At 40.5% G+C, this 23,419-nt stretch overlaps 1 protein-coding gene across 1 annotated transcript in view; it reads left to right on the forward strand.

The window, feature by feature from the left end:
• GSTCD (glutathione S-transferase C-terminal domain containing) overlaps window positions 1-23,001 on the forward strand; it is a gene marked incomplete at its 3' end in the record, with an annotated part of 69,800 nt that extends 46,799 nt beyond the window's left edge. Inside the window, exons 5-11 of the mRNA XM_084251987.1 lie at window positions 1,991-2,106; window positions 2,251-2,295; window positions 3,696-3,824; window positions 16,568-16,701; window positions 18,404-18,434; window positions 19,977-20,046; window positions 22,847-23,001. Coding sequence (XP_084108113.1) covers window positions 1,991-2,106; window positions 2,251-2,295; window positions 3,696-3,824; window positions 16,568-16,701; window positions 18,404-18,434; window positions 19,977-20,046; window positions 22,847-23,001 — 680 coding nt within the window. The remainder of the gene's footprint in view (window positions 1-1,990; window positions 2,107-2,250; window positions 2,296-3,695; window positions 3,825-16,567; window positions 16,702-18,403; window positions 18,435-19,976; window positions 20,047-22,846) is intronic.
• Between the last annotated feature and the right edge of the window lie 418 nt (window positions 23,002-23,419).

A 23,419-nucleotide genomic window follows, 5' to 3' on the forward strand; every position in this document is an offset into this window, starting at 1 on the left:
TTCTAGCAAAGCTGTCAGAGTGAGTGAAAATACCCTCACACTGTCTCACTATTAGAAAGCTAGGTAATTCTAAATGTCAGTGGAAATATGGTACAGACCTTGCTATTAGTTATTCCATTTTAGAAATGTTCTTTTCTTATCGCCTTGCTCTTAAGACATAATTCTTCTTGGCTCTCTTTAATGAAAATCCTTTGGCCTAAGACTTGTTAAGAGACGTCCCCACGCAGGGCAGAGCCAAAAGTGCTTGTGCTCATGGCGCTGCTGGGTCACTGCCTTTAATGACAGCATTTGCAACTCTAGCTCCCACAGGAGCCTCCACCTTCCTGCTCCTCATCTTTGTGCATATTCTCGCTCCTCCAAATCAAAATGACACTCGTAAAGTAAGAAGGTGGGTTTCTGAGTGGACAGCTAGGGGAATGCGCAGGTGCGGATGCCAAGCGCAGCTCACGGTTCTCCACAGGATCTAGACGAAGGGTATGGAGCCTCTCCCTGTTCAATTTTGCTTGAAAATCGTCATACTCATCTCATACAAGGATGGTTATGCACAAAGGCGGGGATAACCTTAAATTTTTCACAATTACATTAATAGAGAAAAATGAAAATAGCTCTTTTAAAGCTACATGAGACTGCCTTCCCAAATGAAATCACCAGCTAAATGCTCCTCGTGTTTAAAATTCACATGAAGTTGTGTTAGATCATTACCAGTGTACAGACTGGGGTGTGCAGTTGTGCCCACATCATGACAGTAGGAAAGGATTCAGGAGTTCTGGTGTATATGGTCAGAGGAATACTTACACTATAGAAACAGTGTTCATGTGCTGAGTCGGGAAGGCTCCACATGTTATCTACAAAGCCGTGAGTGGACTTGTGGGTGTGGCTGAGAATGCATATACACAAAAATACTACCTCTGAATTATGAAAGAATGAAGCATTTTTTTTTTCCTAAGAGGTCTTTCTTAATCTACATCTTTTGTTTTTTTCCTAAAATAAAATTTTCCATATGCTTTTATTCACATTGGGAACATAAGAAGGAAAACAGAAAAGAGAAGAAGAGAAAAAAAGTCATGCTATTTTTTTTATGAAAATGAAGCAGGGAAACCTTGGTATCTGTACCTTTTTGATCAAGCCCTAGAAATTATCTGGATTTTCCCTTTCATCTTTATCGCCAAAATCTATTCTTATATTTTCTTCATCTTGCTGCTATAAAAAAGTACACTCAAAATATGTAAAAACAAATAACTTCATTCATTTTTCTGGAGATTTTTTTTTTTTTTTTTTGGACTTGGCTAGTGGCTTTTGAAAGGGAAGTTGAGATGTTTTCATGCGTCTAGGCCCAAGGCATTTGGTACTTGGAAATGCCCTATCTTTAATCTCTAATTGCATTAAATTTCTGAGTCTGACTCATGAAGAGAGGAAACTTCAAAGGAGAAATGGGAAAATCCAATTTCTCTCTAAATACAATAACCACTGATATATTTCAGACGTGTGACACCTATGTTCCAAGTGTTCTAACCAGAGGAATTTGGACTTCAAGGATGTGCCAGAGATAAGAAAAATGTTTTCACTTGTCAAAGATCTTTTCTCTCCAATGAGATATAAGCAGTGCATTGAAATTAGGTAGTTTTCACAACATTTCTCAGAGAGGGGTAGAGAAAAGAGACTTGCTGTTAAATTTTATTCATGCAGTAAACATTTGTTGAATACTGACCTTGTCTATCATTCTGAGCCTAATGTTTCACTTACTTTCTTGGGAAGACATTTTTGATAAGTTTTTGCTCAATGGCTATTGAAAGGAAAGTTCGATGGGAGTGAAAGTGGGAGTGAGCGATCTCTGGGTTCAGTTCTCTAGTCTCTCATCAGAGTATATGGGAAGTGTGATTCCCTTATGTAGTCATCCCTCCCCCTCGTATGTGGACACCATGTTGTACCTGTACCTTCTTGGTCCCTCATAACACAGAATGTTTCATTTCTTGTCTCTTGTCTTTTTCAGGTAAAATGTCCAGTGATCGAGCTTTGAGGAAGCAGCAACAATTAAACAACCTGGTTTATGTGGTGACAAATCGGGCCAAACCTGGTGACCGAATTGTGGATTTCTGCAGTGGTGGGGTAATTATATCCCTCCTTTTATTCTTTCTAGCCTTACCAGCACTGTGTGACTTTACCTTACATTTATGGCAGTGCTTTTACTTGGCAAGATTGCTGTCCTAGAATGAACAGTGGCTCACTTGTTGCTCTCCCTGCCTATTTCAGGGCCACGTTGGGATCGTCCTCGCGCACATGCTGCCCTCATGCCAGGTAAGGTTGGCTCAGCAGCCCCGAAAATTATGGACCATAATTTATGTATTTATAGTTTGTACAAAGTTAGGGCTGTTTTTGGTCTTCTGCCATATTAAATGAGCCTGTGCTTTTAAATATAAATTGAACTATGATAGATTCTTTGCTTGCGAGCTCTGGAAGGTGCCAAATTATAAGGAATCCTGGGAGGGACATGGGTGTCTGTGTCACAATTAAGGAAAACAAGAGTTTCATGGTGAAGTGAGGAGAGGAAAGCTCAGAGAGGAGGCCTTAGAGAAGCAGTCAGGATACATGTCTTTGTTCCCTTCCTGGAAATGCAGATGCAGAGACTTTGAAACAGGTCGGTGGAAGTCCTGACTAGAAGAACAAGCTGCAAAGCTTTGACACCACTGTGCTGTGACAGGTTTTTTGTGCAAAGGGATCCATGATTTCTCCATAAAGACAAGTATAAGGACAAAATAAGGACAGAACTAGGAAGGATAATAATAAAAGTGACTTCTGCCCTTTTTCTCCATCTCCACCAATGATGGCTCCCATCATCCCTTGGGAGAGAGATAATACCTTGGCCTGGATTACAGTTAGTCTCCTAGTTGGTTGTCTTGCCTCTTTCTTGCCCACCCCAGTCCCTACTATAAATTGCAGCAACTGATCCTGTTATTATCACACATGATCTGGTCCCTGTTGAGGTCCTCTCTGGCCTCATTTCCACCCTCCACACCCTGTCCTCCACCCCACCAGCACCATCACACACATTGTGTCCCATATCTACCAATTTTCTGTTCTCCAGACACACCAAACTCTTTCTCACCTTGGGTTTTCAAACATGTTTCTCTGCCTGAAATGCTTCCTTGTTTCCCCAACTAATTTCTATTCATTTTTAGGCATTCCTTAATATTTTGCTTTTCCATAAACACTTTCCTGAGTTAGCCAGTCTGAATTCTCCGTAACACATTATGTGTCTTTCATTAAATACTTACATCATGATATTATAATTGCCCATTTCATTGACATCACTAAACAGTCATGTATCACTTGGCAACGGGGCTCCTGCTGAGAAAGGCAACATTAGGTGATTGCTCAACTGTCAACAGCCTGTAGTTACAGAGACCTGGCATTGTCCACTGACATGCCTAGGCCTTGTGGCATAGCCTGTTGAGAACACCATCATTTAGGCAGCTTCTTCATGAACTGAGCCATCTTGACACATGACTGTGTTGTAAGTTTCAGGAATTCAGGACCTTATTCATTTTTGTACCGCATTGTCTGGTAGTCTTCCGGGGACAGGATAAGTATCTATGTAATATGTTCTGTATTATTAAAACTATGACATATAATAATAGCTTGCCCTAATGTCTGAGTTATGTTACTGAATTTGCTGTTGTTTCCTGGATAAATTCTAGGTTACGTTAATAGAAAACAAGGAATTATCATTAATTCGTGCTAAGAAGAGAAGTGATGAACTAGGTTTAAGCAACATTTGGTTCATTCAAGCAAATATGGAGTATTTCACAGGGGTGTTTAATATTGGGGTAAGTAATCAAGCAATTAAATTTCTTTAATTAGCTAAGTAAGAATAAATATATGTGTAGAATAAATAGAGGAGAAAATTTATGTCTTTTTAAAGGAAGAAATGTGTAATATTTGTTCTGTGTTCCCTATAAAGTCTGGCATATCTGTATGTGATAAGGGATATCATGTAGATAATGAGTGTCTTAAACATTGTACATCGTAGCATGAAAGAGAGTATGTCTGTTCCTCTACCAGGTGAGAATTTTTCTTCTTCACTGCCTATGTAACATGTAGCAAGTTCTTAAAAATAGTTACTAATTTAAAGAATGAATTCTAATTCATTCCCTTGGTTTAGTCTGCATTTTTAAGAGATAGTAGAAGGGGAAAAAAAGCCAATAGAAAAAATGGCATATTAACAACCTATAAATACTGGAATTGCCTTTAGAAAATATTTTACTTAGGAATTTTATTTACTGGTATTCTTAGCCTCCAAGAGACAGAAAGTATATTGGCTATATGTCTAAAACCTTCAGATCAAGATGTTACTGTTTGATATTACTAAAAAGAATTAAGATCATTGATTCTGCCAGTTCATTTAAAACCAAGATTTTGTGCCTTCATACTCTGTAGATTCTACTTTATTTGAACACTGTCATAAATCTTTCCCCTACTCATTAATCATGTTTGGTGTTTTTTTTTGTTTTGTTTTGTTTTTGGTATAATGCAATCATTGCTATGATGGATATCTTATGCATCATATAAGCCTTTTGATGCAGTTGCCAAATTACGTTCCTGGGAGGCTGTGCCAGTGGGCACTCCCAGTTGTGTGTGTTCGCATTAGCTTAGGCTTGTCTGGGTGGGTCGCCTGTCCCGTTTCAGAAGCTCAGACCTTTTGTAGTACTGCGGATTTCTGTCCAGTGAACTTCATTTCTTCAGTCTAGACTACTGCAAATTTGTGGAGTTTGTGGTTTTTTTCAGCTAAAAAACTTGCAATTTGTTTCTTGGTGCAATTTGTTTCCTGGATTAGTTATCCCAAGTCAAGTCTACACAAAGAGAAGTTAAACTATTAAGAAAACTATTGATAAGGAAATTCAAGAAAATGTAGACATTTCATACAGAAATTGAAAATTTCCAGTATATTTGCAACTTAAATTTTACATAAATCTCAAAATAACGGTAAAAGCTTGTCCCATGCATATGTCACATTACCAGTCCACCAGGCAGAATGTGACAGGTAGCCAGACAGACCTGTTTATTCATTGCTGAAGTCACAGAACCTGCAGACTACCAGCCACGCATCTACTCTTCTGTTGATTACAGGTGCTGAATCATTATACTTTTCTAACACCAACTAAAAAATGTATGTCTTTTTGGAAAGTGACATTTTCTCTACATATCACAATTATATATCCATAATGTTTTTTTCTTTTATAATTACCTTTGTCAAGATATATAGAAAATGAATTAAAATTACTGGGAGGATTAGACCAAAATTAGATTCACTCTCAAGAAAAATAATTTGCCTGGGAGCACTGTCACAAGATAACTCAAACTAAATGCATCAGTGGCTCTAACTCTTGTATGAAAATAGGTTCCATTTCAAATAAGGGTTCAGTTGTCATTTATCTTTGCCTAGTAAATGTGTTTTTAAAATTATATTTCTTTAAATTTAAAAAATTAGTGAATTAAGAAATTTAGGGAGAGAATTTTTAAGTCTTAGCAGCTTAGTTTCCTTGTCTGTTTTTTGTTTGTTTGTTAAATTGAGGTAGAAATAGTTTACAGCACTGTATATGATTCAGCTGCATAAGATCACACCCCCTCAGATGCATATCACCACGCCATACCCACCACCAAGGTACCCACAGTCCTCTACCACAGTCAATCTTGCCTTCTCCCCACTTTATCTTCACCCTCCCCACCCAACCCCCCCTCAGTAGCCTTAATTCTACAGGTATTTAGGGTTTTTTTAATTGACTCAGTTTTGCCTGATCCTTTATTTTGAAGAGACTGTTTTTAGGAACTTTAAACAAATCATTTATAGAAGAATTGAAATAGTAATTATTAGTCTTATGTCCACTAGTATAGCATTAGCAGGTAAAATGAATAAATATACTTTGTTAAGCTAGTTAATTGAAATAATCAAAGGAAACACATCTAAATATTTTTTTTTTCCATATGAATTTCATCAATAATTGTTCTATTTCTTTGAAGAATAACATTGATATTTTTATTGGAATAGCATTGAATCGGTATATTGCTTTTGGTAAGATGGCCATTTTTTTTTTTTTTTTTTTTTATAAATTTTATTGTTATATTCCCCATACAATTGCAGCCCCCCATTCTGACCCCAATCCCTCCCCTCCCGCCCCCGCCCCCCTAAAAGTGTCTCTGGTTCATAGTTTTTTGTTGATTTTGATTTTCACTTTCTTATAGTTATTCATTTTCCTGGTCCCTTATTTAAGTTTTCTAGATTCCTGCTATGAGTGAGACCATCCGGTATTTTTCTTTTTCTTTTTGGCTTATTTCGCTGAGCATGATCCCTTCCAGCGCCATCCATGTTGCAGCAAATTGCATGTGTTTATCATTTTTAAATGCTGAGTAATATTCCATGGTATATATGTACCACATCTTCTTGATCCAGTCATCTATTTTTGGGCATTTGGGTTGTTTCCAAAGCTTAGCTATTGTAAACAGTGCTGCTATAAACATAGGGGTGCAGGTGTTCTTTGGAATTGATGTTTCTGTGTCCTTTGGGTAAATACCTAGGAGTGGAATTGCTGGGTCATATGGAAGCTCTATGTTTAGTAGGTCCAGAAATCTCCACACAGCTTTCCACAGTGGTTGGACCAGTTTGCACTCCCACCAACAGTGCAGAAGAGTTCCTTTTTCTCCACACCCTCGCCAACATTTGTTGTTGCTAGTTTTTTTAATATGTGCCATTCTCACTGGTGTAAGATGGTATCTCATGGTAGTTTTGATTTGCATTTCCCTGATGACAAGTGATGTTGAACATTTTTTCATATGCCTGTTGGCCATTTGCATTTCCTCTTCAGAGAAGTTTCTTTTAAGCTCTTCTGCCCATTTTTTGACTGGATTATTTTCTTTGTTGTAAAAACAAAGAGAAACCCCACCAACTGGGAGAACATTTTTGCACCCAACACTAATGATAAAGGACTGATCACAAAAATCCACATCTAAATATTTTTAACGTCTCTCACCAAGGTCTTCCAACTGCTAACCTACTGTACCTCCCCATATGACCAGAATCAATAGGTAGTGCTGTGTTTGTTCCAGAGTCATTTTGTAGTTGCTGCTTTGCTTTGTGTTTAGTTGAGAAATACATTTCTTTAGAAATACAAATATCTAATAAGCATATGTAAACTTTCAAAATCTCTAGTAACTTAATACATTATTACTTGAACAGCAATGATGATCCATTCTAGCTCCTAAAGTCTGCAGGAGTAATCATATATGAAAAAATTTCATTTATATATTATTGCACTGATTTGTTAATGATGTGAAAAATTGTAAATAAAAGTACATAAACATAAGATTTTAGCATTGGGCATCCTGGTCTCAGCTTGTCCGCTTATAAAGCTATATATGCTTGGGCAGTGTATTGAAATCCTGTTTTTCCATCTGTGAACTGGTCATAAAAAGCTGGCTCATAATCTATTGACACAATTTGTATGAAGCATTTAACCAGTTGCCTGGCTCATAGAAAGTGCCCAGTAAATTGGATCTCTCCCAGTGTGATCTCAACCATGTTTAAAAAAAAAAAAAAAAGCATTTAAAAAAGGATGGGAGAAAATTTTGTGACTCTGTTGTTTTAAAGGTGATTAGCTCCATATATTGTGATTTTTTAAAATCATTTTAGTTTCATAATATCCCAAATTTAACATATTTATAGTCATAATATAAATAAGTAAAATATAGAAGAAATGTTTAATTTATAGATAGCTATTTAATAATATTTTATATTTTAACATAAAATAATATAGATAGCTTATTTAACCAAGAAAGTTTAATAATGCCCAAAGGATTACTACAAGATATCTGAAAGAATACTGAACATAAAAGATACATTTGTAGAGATGATTTTTCTCAAAACAAATATTTAATTAATAAAGCAATGTCTATTGATTGATTTATTCTGATTTTAATAATAATGGCTGGTAATGCCTGAGAAAAATAAAAATCTTGTCAAAACAAAGAAGCATCCAAGAAACCTTTTTCCCTTTCAGTTTTATGACCCCAAATTGAGTATGTGTTATAGATTGAATATTTGTGTCTCCTCTACCTAAAAGAAAATCCTTACCTCTAATATGATATTATGAGGTGGGGCCTTTGAGAAGTAATTGGGTCATGAGGATGCCCAGTAGTGGGACCCTGGTGAGTGGAATTAGTGTTCTAAGAGAAAAGAGAGCTTACTTCCTCTCTGCTCACTGCTAAGTAAGGCTACAGTGAAAACTGCCACCTGCAGACCAGGAAGGGGCCCTCACCACTTGCCAGATTTGTCCTCATCTTGATCTTGGGCTTCCCAACCTCCAGAACTGTGAGAAATAAATACTGTTTAAGCCGCATGGTCTATGGTATTATTTTGGTAGTAGTCCATCCAAAGACAGTATATATTGATTACCATGCCATTAAAGGGAAATGTACAGAAGACTGCTTGTGTAAGTGTACATTTTAAGACTGCTTTTAAAAAGATGTCTGTTATTGGGCTTCCCCGGTGGCTCAGCGGTTGAGCGCTGGGTTGCGAAGCTGCACGCGGCCTCTGCACCACCGGTTCGATCCCCAGCTGCTCCCCGGCCATCGGAGGAGGGTCCCACATGGCGCGCAGACCTCTCCTGCCGCCCGTTGCTCCCCTCAGCAGTGTACTTCGCTCTTTCTGCCTGCTCTGCTCCCCGCTCTGGCTCTGGTGAATTCTCTCACCCTCCCACGCTTCTGACTGTACACAGTGCATGTATAAACAAAACAAACAAACAAATAAAAATACATGCCTCTTAAAAAAAAATTTTTTTTACTGATCACCTCGCCGTCCAGGACACTGGCTATGAGAGAAAGGGTGCTGCCATAAACACTGCTGTGTCTCTAGGGGTTAGGATGCTGCCTGGGTCGCTACCTCAGTCAGAAGGGTCCGAAGTTAAATTACTATGACTGAAAATATTTATAGCAGAAGAGCAGCAATTAATGTGGTAGAGGAAAGAAAATATTCCCCTCAGCCAAACAACTCCCGAAGTCCCTGCAGTCCCACGGAGGTGGCCTTGGTTGAGCTGAAGGGTGGCCTGTTGCCACTTGCCAGCAGATGGCCTAGTCATTCCACTGTTCACCAGGCATGGAAACTACCCTTCATGAAGAAAAGCAGTTGGTAAGGGCTGCTTTTCCTTGCTCTTTTTTTTCTAGCAGAGATAATGTTTAAGTTTATTTCTCATTATTTTTTGCTGGATTAAACAATTGATTAGAGGTGCTGATTTTAATATAACTCAGTGTAATCAATAAGGAAAGTGGATCCTGTTTCCTATATATGCCAAATCAGCCAGGAAGATCTACAGGGGTGGCATAGCAATACCATTGCCTCGGGGATACATGGATTTATCAGCATCCAGGAGTAAACGAGGCTCCTTCTTCTCCTCTAGACAGCCTTACACGTCACTGAAGATATTATTCCACTTACTCCATTATACAAACTTTCCTGAAACTGAGTTTAAAAGAATTACTGAGGGCCTCCCCGGTGGCGCAGCGGTTGAGCGCTGGGTTGCGAAGCTGCCCGCAGCCTCTGCAGCGCTGGTTCGATCCCCGGCTGCTCCCTGGCCACCGGAGGAGGGTCCCGCATAGCGCTCACTCCAAGGAACTCCAAGGAGAAAGCGCTAGTCATTTCTCACACCTGCGCACTGAGACAGGTCTCACTGCTCAGGTGTGAGCACTGAGACCTGTCTCAGTCCTCCTTCCTCCCTCCCCTCTCTGCCTCCCAACCTTCCTGTCCTTGCCTCCGTAAACAAGCCAGAGGTATGCGTGTAAGAGTAGTTACTTCTGGGCCTACCCCGGTGGCGCAGCAGTTGAGCGCTGGGTTGCGAAGCTGCCCGCAGCCTTTGCAGTGCCGGTTCGATCCCCGGCTGCTCCCGGCCACCAGAGGAGGGTCCCACATGGCGCGCAGACCTCTCCTGCCGCCCGTTGCTCCCCTCAGCAGTGTCCTTCGGTCCCTCTGCCTGCTCTGCTCCCCGCTCTGGCTCTGGTGAATTCTCTCACCCTCCCGCGCTTCTGACTGTACCCAGTGTATGTATGTATACATACATAAATAAATAAATAAGATGTCTGTTATTGCCATCTTGTCTAGTGTAGGATAAATAATCTTCCTAATGTGAAAACTTAATGTACACGATTATACTTTCTTTTTTTTTAAGATTTATTTATTTACCTGCACATCAAAATGTTTAAGTTAGATAATTCCAACTGTACCAGTCACTCGCCTCAACCAGGTGATGAGGTACTGATTTCGAAACAGAACCAGTAAATATGTTCTATTTGTATATATTTTCAAATCTCAAAGCAATGTTTTTAGTCATCTGTATTAACTTTTTTCTCTTTTCCCTATAACACTGTTAATATGATTGTTATGATTTATCAGTGCTCAGTGCTTAATCACAAGCTCACTTCTTAATCACAAGCTCACTTCTAGTTATATGTGTTAGTGTACAATTAGAAGCATGTGCAATTATAGACTGTAATTCAGTAACACTACTCATGAGTAATCTATATAGTCCTCATTTTTAAAGATAAGGATCCTGAAAATCATGTATCTATAAGCGCAATTTTATAGTCATGACTGCACAATGGAGGACTTCCCAGAAGAGGGCATTTCAACCTCTTCTCCCAGCCAAAGTCAGACACCCCTCTCCCCCACTCCCAAATAGCTAGAAGAATAAGGACCAGAAAAATCCTGCTTGATCTTTGATGAAAGTATGGTCAGCATCCTGGAACTTAAGCCATAATATATGTAGGCAAAAAACAAATTGAAGAAAAGTGGTAAGAGAGCAAACTTAAGTGCATGAGGAGAGGGGTTGGCATGAGGCTCCCAGGAAGGAAGTCACTGCAGCTCACATAATTCCAGGGAACTGCAGGAACTTAGGATTCCAGAAACCTCAGAGGGAGCGCTTGAGGCAGGACTGAAGTCTCATTGAATTAAAAATATTACTTAGAGATCCAGATTCCCACCCTGTCATGTGCAGTCAGGTAATTTTCTTCCCAACTCCTGCAAGAGATGGGAAGTTTATTCTTTGAAGAACCTGAACCACAGCCAATCCTGGTATAGGGATAGCAGGCCTGAGCAGGGTGAGTGTGGTATGGCACTCTGAAAAGAAGCACAAGTGAGAATCTGCATCTAAAGAATGGGTTGCTCCCTCCTTTCTACCCTTGTTTCCACTCAATTCCAGAACTTCAGAAACTAGAATCATTTCCTTAGTCAAAGAGACAAAGAGAGCCTCCTCTGCAGAATCAGAACTGTCCCCAGAGAAAAAATCTAAAGCTAAAAAGAAAAAAAGCAACTACCTGGTCACTAGGGAAACTCACCTGTCTTCATTTCAGCCTATCATTCAGAACTTCCTGCCTACTCTAATAGGAACTGACAGCCCATGAACGTAGAAAACTTCCAAAACGACAAAGGGTGTCATTCAGGGAGAGCAGACAAATTAGTGCACTCATGAAACAAAGCTAGAATGAAAAAGAAATGAACCATCAGAGAATAAAAAACAAGTTCCTGGAAACTAAAAACATGGTAACTATACACAATATAAGCAGAAAATCTAAAAAGATGAAGTGTAGGATGTCACCAGAAAAAATAGAATGACAACCAAAAATAAAAAAAGACAAAAATAGGGACTGGAAAGTAGCTTTTTAAAAAAATAAATTACAGATTCAATCCAGGAATGTGTAATATTTCAATAATAGGAGTTCCAGAAAGAGAAGATGGTGGAGCGGAAAATATCAAAGGACTATTACAGGGAACTGTATAAATGAAGGATATGGTTCTCTTGGTTGAAAAAACCCACTTGAAAAATGATCTAACCACACTTCTGGACATCAGCCTCAGAGATGTATTTAGGGATGCAAATCCAAGACAAGAGAAACAAAAACAAAAGTAAGCAAATAGGGTTACTTCAAACTAAAAGTCATTTCTATCCAGAAAGAAACCATCACAGAAATAAAAAGGCAACCTACAGACTAGGAGAAGATACTTTCATAGCCCATGTGTTACAAGGGGTTCATGTCAAAATGTGTAAAGAACTCTTACAAGTCAACCACAAAAGTGCAAATATCACGATTAAAATATGAGCAAAAGACCTAATTGATACTTTTCTGAAGAAGACATTCAGATGGCCCACAGGCACATGAAGAATATGCTCAGCATCAGTTAATTGTAAGGGAGATGGAAATCAAAGCCACAGTGAGATACCACCTCACACCTACCCTCACTGTTCAGCTCTCTCTGACTCTCTTCTGTCTCCCACCTGCCCTCCACCTGAGAAAGTTCTGTGCTTTCAAGGTCTGTGATTGTTAGGACTGAGCCCACCAAGCAATGCGGAATAATCTCGTTATGTGAAGGTCCTTAACCTTGTTACAACTGCAGAAGTTCCCAGTGGCCATGTCACAGGTGGGACATGCCGTCCTTGGGGGATCATTCTGCCTATCATACAACCCCGTCTCCTATTTTCCCTTGCAGTTTTATACCTATGTCATTTGTCCTTTAGAGTTTCTCATAGGGTGGACTTTGCTGAATGCACACCCAGTACAGTTTCACCATTACCGTGTTAATATAGAGCCTAGAAACTGCCAGTCGTCTCTAAACTGCCGAGGTCTAGTCAGGTTCAGGTTCCCTGTGGGTGCGGCTGTATTGTGGCTGGGGGTGGCTCTAACAAGCCTAACAATGGCTTCTGGTCTCAGGGGCCATTTCAGCAGCCTCCATGGTCAGTGCCCTCACTCCATTATTTCAGTATGTTTTGTGAAATAGTGGTATTCTCCTACTTTGGGCCTTCCAGCTTCATGTATTCCCCTTTATCAGCTATTCTGTTACTTGGAAGTAGAATTCACAGAGGAAAGGACAGATAAACTTGATTCTCTCCCTTTATTTTGTCTTCAAAGTGAGTTGGTTATCACAATGATTGGTTAGGTTTTTTTGAGTATGATTAATGACTCATCATTTTAGTGTTTGAAATACTTCAATCCATTGCTGTTATTTTTGTTCAAAGGTCCCCACCTTTGTTCAGGGGAGCCTCTTCTCGTTGGCCCCTGGGTCTTTTTGATGAGGATTCCGTGGTATTTGCTTTCAGGACTGAGGATGATCCAGTTCATCTGCTGCATTCCCTGCCATGTGTCAGACTTCAGCTCTTTTTCCACAGGGCTTCAAATTCCTTTCAGACAAAATGTTAATTTAGACCACAATCTAGGGACTAGGGATGATGATTGCTGTTGGTTTGGTCTTAGTTTGTGAAAGGCTTTTTAGTAGTCTGGGCCAGGCAATTTATGTTTAAACAAAATAATCATGAGTTCATATGATACATCTAATTTAAATTCAAGATGCTGGCATTTTAACTTAGCCTCATTTATCTAATATCTCTTCCTTCTTTCTCCTAGCTGAAAAAAAAAAAAGTGATTTCTTAATGACATCAGCATATTTTTTGTCTGCTTTATTCACAAAATTCACAGTAGAACCCTAAAAAATATACCAGCAATGGTTACTGAAAAAAGACAATTTTGTACCATTATTTTTCATTTACTGGTATTTTCCATGGCTGTGTGTAGAGATGGTCCTCATTCCTCCTTGAAAGCTTCAGAGGACTCTGCTGTGTTGGTTCCACCAGGCCTCTGTCAGTGGGTAGATAGGTTATTTCCATTTTGTTATTTCAAATACTTCCTCAATGTATAAGTCTTTTCATATTTTTGCTAGTATATCTCTTGGGTAGACACTTAGAGGTGATATCACATGCACTATTGGTACAGACCCCAATAAATCCTTTTATTTTTACCACTCTAATTGGTAATAAGTATCTTAATATATATCAAATACTTTCTTGTGTGTAGTATTGAACAACTTGGGTTCAAGGGTTGTTTGCATTTTTTTGTTTCTGCATTGTCCACATCTCTTGCCCATTTTAATGTGAGATTACTGGGCATTTTCTTTCTTTCTTTTTTTTTTTATTAAATAATAAATTTTATTTTTATATTCCCCCATACAACTGCACATGCCCCATTCTGACCCCAGCATTTTCTTTCTTTTTGTAAGCCTATTATATATTAGAATATTAATCTTTTTTAATTCTTTAAGTTGTGACTCTTCCTTACTCAGTTTTCTTTCTAGTGATGATTTTTGGTGTTTTGCCATTTGGCAAGTTGTTGGTTTTTGCTTTTAAGTTTTACATTTGGATTTTCAGGCTCCCCTAAGTTATGCAGTAATTCATTCATGTTTTCACTTTTTCTTTAATCTTCTAATCCATTTATTTTTATGTGTGATAAAAGGGAAGGAGCTAAGTCTATTTTCCATGCAGCTATGAGAGTAGGGCCACATCACTATTTAAAAAGTCCTTTTCCCCTAGTGTTTTGAAGTGCTCCCCATGTCATATGCTAAGTGCCCACATTCAAATGATTGTTCATCTCTGGCTCCCTTCATGATTTGCCTGTTGTTTCTGACCTGCATTTGACAAATATGGAAAGTAGGAACCTATGATGCAATAAAACTGTTTAGATCTAAAATCCATCATGTAAATAGTCCTCAGATATAGTTGTTTTGTTTAAATGAGGAAAATAAACTCACCGTTTTGCATGTGGACAAGGGAAGGTGAGCCTAAGTAAAGAGAGATTTATGAAAGTAAATTATCTCAACATGAACAGCCTTAAGAGGACTTTGAGGAGGAGCCACCTGATGGAAATGATGTGTGGGGATAGGGCTTTGGGCTCAGGACTCTGCCCCTCAGTGGTTGCTTTGTTTGGCTACAGTCTTAATTCCCGAGCCTTAGTTTCCTCCCTTCTAGAATGCAGTGAATGGACTATTTCAGGGCTCTGGTGAGCATAGATCTGCGTGCAGTCACCCAGCACAGCGCTGCTCTCGGAGTGGGAGTCTCCTCTCTCTGCCTGGGGGAAATGCAGCTATAATGTTTGCTTCAACTACTCATGAAAGTAAGGACTAGTTTGAGTTTTAATTGCAAAACCGAATCAGAGATGATCAGTAAAGGCTCATCACTCTCTCCTTGTTGTTCCACTCCCCTCACAGCAGCTTCCCAGGCTCCACTCTCAGAGTGGAGAGACAAGGTGCTCCCGGGCAGCCTTGAGTGGCTGACTCCATGCAGTCCATGTGGGCCTGGCAGCAGGGGAGACCCAGGAGAAGGGCTGAGAGCAGAGATCATGCCTTCTCTTCCCAGTACAGCCTTCTTTTCGACTTTCCAGTTCCAAAGGGAAATCTGACTTACGCCTCACACCCAGAAATTTCCAGAAAATCTTGTCGTCTTCACCCTGAAAGCCCCTCCCTACCCTGAAGTTGAGAGATCTTTCCCTTGAAAGGATAATTGAGTATACCTAGTACAGTAGAGTGTGTTTGTTCATCGAAGATGGAGAGGTGAGCATCTTTCAGGGCAAATGCTTCACTTTTCAGTCACCACATCTGCTTTTCTTTCATTGTGTCCTGTTGTGCTTAATTATTAGCCTAACAGTTTTCACGACAACCTACTTTAGATTGTAATAGAGTATACTTAAGCAATTTGTCATGAAAATATTTTAAAATTATTTTTAGTTATTGTTTTCATGAGCTAATTCCAACTCCAATTCATAATTTTAATCCTGTTTAAATAAATTCACTGAAAGTAGTTCAAGCAATTCATCAGTCAATGTTAAAAATTGTTACTATGGGAAAAGATGCTACATAAATATGATATGGTCCTTTTTTTTGATACAATTATTAGATTATTTTCATGCCACATTAAAAAAGTGTTTTCAGATGTATTTTTGTTTCATCTTTGTAAGAGCAGGGTCATACAACCATATTTTTTTTTTTTTTAAAGATTTATTTATTTATTTATTTATTTATACAAGCACTGGGTACAGTCAGAAGCGTGGGAGGGCGAGAGAATTCACTGGAGCCAGAGCGGGGAGCAGAACAGACAGACTGACGAAGTACACTGCTGAGGGGAGCAGCGGGTGGCAGGAGAGGTCTGCGCGCCATGTGGGACCCTCACCTGGCGGCCAGGGATTGAACCGGCGCTGCAGAGGCTGAGGGCAGCTTCGCAACCCAGCGCTCAACCGCTGTGCCACCGGGGAGGCCCTACAACCATGTTTCTAACCACAAGTTATACTTGAGAAAACGGAGACTCAAAGAAGTTAAATTTTAAGTGCCCCAGGATCACATGGGCAACTGGAGTTCTAGGCTAGTAGTTATTTCAGACCTGGTTTTCTTGCCACAATGCTACAACAGAACTAAATTTGTGGTCAGCAGGAGTGCTAGTATTAAACTTTCTGCATTTAACATCACATCAGATTTGCTATTGAATGACTCTTATGCTCCTTTAGCAATGTTCCATTTGTAACCTTTCAACTTTGCTTAATTTCCTTAACAAATATGACTTGCTAACTAGTCCTCTGGTTTGCCCAAATAAGAGTAAAGCATTATAGAATAACATTCTGGTCATGGGAAACCCCTGAATCAAACTTTTTTTAAAATGGCTCAGCAGCCACCCTGTGAGGGCTGGGCGCGGTGCTGAGGTCTGGCCTTGTCTTCCAGGTGGCGCTGCATGCGTGTGGAGTGGCCACGGACATGGTGATCGAGCACTGCATCCAGACTCGTGCCGCCTTCGTGGCATGCCCTTGCTGCTATGGTTTCATCCAGAACACCTCCAAGTTTAATTTTCCAAAAAGGTAAAATGCAGTATTCTACCTAAGACTGCCGTGTGGAATTACATCTATGCATGAGACTTGTTTCATGCAAAGTTACAAGGAGGCTCTGGTTTTGAGCTCGTTCCCTCTTTCCACGATGGCAGGTATTGGTGATAAGTTGTATCAGGAAGTGAGGCTCTCTGTGCCACATGTGTGCCTAATCTCTCTTGGACCAGTTCTTGCTGCATTTTGGAAGCGAGCCTGCCAAGGAGTTGGCCTCCTAGAAGTCTGCCTGCTTCGCTCGCCTCTGGGCACTTCAGAGTGCAGCTATAGCCATCCTCTGGTAGGCAATTTATAGTGAATGCTTTTTGCCTACAAAAAATGGGAATTGTAACAGTCACTACCTCAAGGCTTGTGTGGAAATTAAATGACATATGCAGAGCCCTCAGAAAGGCCTAGAGCAAGCCGTCAGCAGATGGGAGCTGTCACTCTTTACAGAGGCAGAAGTAGTGCTTCATAGTTCTGCCCAGTGGGTCTTGATCAGCCTGCAAGCTCCCAGCCATCCTCCCAGCCCTCCTCCTCCCACACAGAAGAGGGTGGTATGCTCCTTCCCTCCCTTAGCTCAGCCTTGGAGGGCCTCACGGCATTCGTGTTCATGGTATTTACTTGATTCATCACTACTGAGAATCAGGCTGGTGTTTTAATTCTAGCATAGATGCACTGTGTTAGTTTGGGGAAGTCTGTCCTGAAACGTGTCAAAAAAGACCTCTTTATCAGTTACAGCATTACTTTTAAGAAACTTTAGAAGACTTCCATTCAAATTTATATTTCAAGACTCCTAAGTAACAAAGGATAAATAATAACCATTTTCTTTGTCTTTCATTGTGTTCTTCTTTACCATAATTTGGATCTAATTGAGAGGAAACCAAGGGACCTATTGGAAAGTAAAATAGAATTTGAGGCTTATTTAATAAGTGAAATCTCATTTTATTCTAAAACTACGTAGATAAAGTGTATGTTTTACAACTGTCCAAGAAATGTGCAAGTCTAACACTGTAAGGAATCTTAAGAATGTTGATTTGAGTTGTTCAGTCGGTGGTCTGACTTAACTGATTTTCAAGTCTTAATTTTTATCTCTCACTTTTTCACATCCTTGTAAATTTACGAAAGCACACAGGCCACTATTCCCCTGCTCTCATCACCCCAAGACCTGAGTCTACTGAAAGAACTCCAACTAACCAATCCCAGGCTTGCTTGCCCACCTTCCCACGGAAACCAGAGTAAAGGCTCTTGCTGGTCTTAGCCTGCTCCCTGGGCTTCCAAGCAGCCCTGCCATGTCACCTTTTGGGTCTGCCAGGCACAGTGTGCCCCTCCACTTGGAACCCGAGCAACAAACTTTTCTAAGGCAAAGTCTCCTCTTATGTTTACCTCACCTGTCTGAAGAACAATAAAAGGTTGCTTGTTAAACACCTCGATCTGGTGCTTCCATGTAGGGGAGAGCAGAGTGGTTCACTTTTCTATTGGGGTAAACAATATTTGAAAGAAGTTCTTTAAAATTAATAACATACTATTGTATGCTTTTTTTTTTTATAAAGATGTTTCAAACTAGCATAGTTTTCAGTTCAGGATACTATACTCTTCAGATAAAACACATTTTGTTTATAATTTAGTTTCTTCAAGACCCTTTACTCTTAATATTTAGTATTTGAAATGATAAGTAATTTCTTTTTCTTTTCTATTTCAGTGAACAATTCAAGAAAATTTTATCATACAAGGTAACCTTGGAAAGATCTAGATGTCTTCCTAGTAGACCTTTTATCCCTTCTTTATGTTTTTCAATCCCAAGTTGCTAGTAAATAATCTATAGTTATATTTAAATTGCTCATGAACATATGAGTTTTTTCTTGACAAATCAGGATGACTTTTCAGGTAGCTGCCAAGATTTATGAAAGGCCTAAGCATTTACCCTACATGGAAGCTAACACACTGGGCTGCCAGTTTCATGGATGCCAGCTTCATGGAGAAATACATAATCCCATAGGCGTTGATAAGTTAGTATGAAGTTGTTACCCACACAGGGACACCTCAGTTCATGTCACCGCTGCAGTATGACTCTTAAACACCCACCTCCTACCCACGTCTCCCTCTGGAGAGGAGAGGAGCTGAACAAGTATTCATGTGGCCATCCCCCAACCAGGACTTCTCTGGTCTTTACCGACTGGATTAAAAGTTTCATGGCTCATGGAAATAATAGGTTTGTTGAAAAGCATGAGGGCCCTAGATAGTTTGTTTTCTCTCGCAAGACTTGGCCAATAAAGCAGAAAATGAATTGAAAAATAAAAACTCCATCTGTAGTCATCTCTCCTTGAGTAGTGCTAGGTGAAGCAAACTCTGACGATATTGTCTAGAAAAACCCAGGAATGGGAAGGAATTAAGGCACAGCTTACCTGAGTGAAAAAGAATGTAAATTTCCAGGAGTCAAAGGGAGGGCACCCAGGTTCCTCAGAGAGCTAAACATCTCTCCCACACCCCCAAAAACTGGGAACCAGTCCCTTGATGGTCTTGGGTGATTATTCCACAGAGAAGTCTTAATCTCTTGTGTACTCAAGGTTGACATCACCAGGAGGAGGGCTGACAGGTGGAACTAAGGGTGCTACATGACCAAATATCTTGAGGTACACTTAGGTGTTTTCTCCACAGTACAGCTTATCTGCCACACCTTTTGGGACACCTCCTGTGTGCCTCTCCTTTCAGAAGTTAACGTCTGCTGGGGAGAACACACAAATAATTCCAATATTTGGCAAGAATTAACAGTACAGGAGAAACGGCAGCTGTGGTGGTCTCCACGTACCCCAGCAGAAAGTGAGCCTTCATTCACAAACAGCGTGAGGACCCAGGCGTGCTTTGTCTGGCCCTTTCTTCAAATCATGCTTCCCGGGCCTCTGCTGCTGTAAAGAAAATCCTCTTTGAAAGTCTTCGTGCCACGTTGCTGAGATTCAAATTGTACTGAAAGAAAATAGAAATAATTTTAGGTTGTTTAGTTTGAATGATTAAAATAACAAAATGGAGCCATATTTTAAAAGCAACTGGCTGAGTGGCTGAGGGTCTTACGTGTCTGTCCTAAAAGCTGCACCTGCAGAGTAGTGCACTTGATGGGGGATGTCAAATCCCATTTTCTGCAATCGTGCTCCTTTGAAAAATGCTCTTGTGTAGCTTTTTCCAGTCAAACAGTGTCAAACTCCAAAAAAATAAGGTCTTTTTTGTCTTTACAATTTTGAAGTAGCAGGTGAAAATATGTTCTGTTGCTTTTCTTTTAGGAACACATGATTCTGTGCAGATTTGCAGATCAGACAGCTGTCCAGCTTCCACCCCAACGAAGGCTCATAGGTACGTGTGTCACCAGCCGCTCTGAGTAGGGTCTGTCCAAGCTGCCTCAGAGTGAATGGGGCCACTCGTGTGGGAAAACTGGTCCATTTATCAACAAGAATCTGAAGTTTGTTTTTCCCAGAAACTTAAGCCATACTGAAAAGGACTTTGTAACTATAACAACATTTTATCCCATTTTTTGTTAACATTAATACTTTTAAATACATTTTCAATGTTTGTACATTGAGTAGAGTTATTATGTTAAATCTCTTTTTTATTCTGAAGAACAAACTGCAGGTTAAATCAAAAGCCACAGGAGAAAATGATAAAAATGGAAAAATCAACTCTGCCTGCCAAAATTGATACATTAAGAAATGTATAAACAGGGACCGCAATCTTTCTTTCTTAGGGAAAAAACTGTACTTATGTATTATTAATCATAGACCTATTTATTTGACATTTGTAATATTAAACATTACCTAAATTGGTAGACCTAAAATGGCATTTAGAGTTTATTAAGTGATGAATTAATCCAAGATTTTGCTTTGTAAGGACTCACGTTTGGAAGGATAATGGCAACTCAGAGTTGCACATTTTAGCACTAAGCTGAGTGCCCTCCACCCACCCTCACTCAGTTCTCCTGGACCCCGCAGGGGCATGCACTGTGCACTATTCAGCTAAATGACTGGCCCCCAACTTGCCCAGGCCCTTCAGCTGCTGGCTGAGGGTGCCATGCTATGCACCCAAATTTCCTTAATTCTACACAGGAAGTTCTTACCTGCTTTGCAGTCCCTGCCCCCAGGGGTGGCATCACATCACTAGAAGATTAGGTCTTAAAACTAGGGTCTAAAAGTCCAGTCAAAACTAATCTTAAAAATGTAGAGAGGTCCCACCTTGGAGATCACCATTTAATGCCAGAAACAGTTTGCTGTTTCCCTGACTGGGCATCAGATGCAGTAACTAATTCGCATTCAGGGACCATGAGGTATGAGAGTTCATTACTCTGAACTCTGGCATCAAAGTCAGCGTAATAAGGTGTGCATGCTTGGAGAGGCCTTTGAGACCTAAGGCTAAGGGAACAAGTGAATCCTTCTCTTTCTCACACCCTGGAGCATAAACATACAAGAAGCTTGCTCTTGCCTGTAGGCAGCTCCTCTTTCTCCCTCTCTTTCTAGCCTCCTGCCCCGACACAACACTTTGAGTTAGTCAAACTTACGTTTGAATGTACAGAGGCGTCTTACCTCTGAGGTGTACTCTATGTGTAGTTCCCCCACACTCAGTGGGGAGATGGGGTTGTGGTCTGGGTGTGCATGAGCAAGCTTTCAGGCAACAGAAGGGAGTGGCTGGAGGGGAGGAGGCACAGCCCTTGGCAGGGGCCCTGGCAGGAGGGGAAATCAGGTTCCACCAAAGTCCTGGACCCTCAGATGTCCTCATCTGTACTTTATAAGGCTCTGCTTTTGTTCTGTGCACATTTTAGGAGGCTTCCCAAGCTCCGAAAGGTAGGATCAGCAACAACTGAGTTTCAGTTGTAAAGATACTTCTTTAACATGTGAAAACTTGAGATTCTTCTGTGTAATGGAAAAGGGGAAATTAACTAGCCTGGGCTCAAAGCCAAGGGGAAATGTGCTGCAGGGGGGGACTGAAGGAATGCAGGGAGCCCACTCTGACAGTTGCCTTGCAGAGTGAAAAGCAGAGGGGAGCACCTACACATGTCCTCAAGAAAGAACAGAGCTTTAAGGAAAAGCCACGTCAACCACTGGGCTGTTGATGGGGCGCGGCCGAGGGAGCCCCCATGGAATCCGAGGCATCTCTTTATCACTCTGACACAGTTCATCTTCTGGGGCTCAGGTCCTGTTAAGGAAAATATGCAGAGTAAACATTCCACATCTGAAATCAGCCTTGCCATTTCTCACCTACTGATGCTACCTTCCTTTGCTTTTCTGTGTGGCTCCTTCTGTCATCCGCAGAAGAACATTCTTAGCTCAGTAGTCTGTCATCACTTCTGAAGCTGTTGTAGTTTAGCAGTTTCTGCTGACATTCAAATCATTTAAAAGTAATGTTTAGGCATCATTGTAGGTACTGAGGAAAATGGAATGCAGTTCTACCTAGTTAGAAACCTTGTCCAAGAACCTGGAAAGTTCATATCTTGGATTTAAAGTAATTGAAAGTAGCTTTGAATGTATATTCCAGTCCCAGTCATTTCTTTCCCCTGAGCAACTTTTGAAAGAGAAGTTTGGATTTGTCAAAGGAACACAACTGCTTTGCTTGCCAGTCAGGTTTCTGCTTTTGTTTTCCAGCGATTATGAAGGAAATTGAATATCATTATTACACTGGGTACCAAGCTCTGGAAGTCAAGATATTGTCACACTCGATCACCCATCCTCCTCAGATGATCAGCACTCATTGGAGCGCTTTCTGAAATACGTTTCCTTTCTCATTTCTTCAGGTGCAAAATAGAACATGTCTCTTAGGTGCCTTCTTGTTAGCAGCTTAGTGTAGCTATTCTTAAAGACAGTTGCTTTTTAATCCCCCAACAGTATCACAGAGAATGTGATTTCATCGAGCATGCAGAGGACAGGTTGTAAACTAGATTTTTAACCAAGGTGGGAAATGCATTTTCAGTCTTTGAGATTTACTTAAAATGCATTTGGAAAGGTTAGCATTCTTTAAATTTTCAGCAGACACAAATGTGTAAATGTGAGATACTTGTACTCATCCTCTCTGTAGTGATCAGCAGTTCACTCCCTAGCCCTCGTAGGTGCTGTCCCCGCGTGTCCCCCAGAAGGCAGGCTGTCTCATGATGCATGTCACCGCCTTTCAGGAAAGCAGTGCATGTGCCTGGTGGATCTGGATCGAGCCAGAGCTGCGGAAGAGCGAGGCTACACCGTGCAAGTGATCTCCATGGAGCCGGAAAGCTGCTCTCCCAAGAACAACTTGATTGTGGGCATCCCTGTCGAGAAGGGGACAGACATCTGAGTGCCTTCCATCTCCAGGATGAAAGCCGTGTGTGCTCCAGGTTCTTGGCACGATTGGGAACCAGCATCTGCCTTGAGCCTGCTGTGCTCAGGAAGGAAAGTGGCAGGAACATTGTGGAAGAAAGGCTGCTTGCAGAGCGTCGCGAATGCTCTTAGTGTGTGATTAAAGGAGGTGTTTTTCATGGTGAGAAGCCCCTGATGTCTCAGCTGCCACAGACTCCTCCTCACTCTGGAGGCCTCATCACTGGAATAACAATTCCCTTCTCAGTTTACAGCTTTGCTTCCCTTGCCAGTGTAAGGTCCAGTTCTTGAAGCCTTTCTAATCATTTTAATATTCCAGTGGAGACCAAAATTAGATTCTGTGGGGTTTGTTTTTTATATTTTTAATAATTTTACTTTTCTATGATTTTTAAAAAAAA

The sequence above is a fragment of the Talpa europaea genome (genome assembly GCF_964194135.1).
Source record: "Talpa europaea genome assembly, chromosome: 13".
Taxonomy (NCBI): Eukaryota; Metazoa; Chordata; class Mammalia; order Eulipotyphla; family Talpidae; genus Talpa; species Talpa europaea.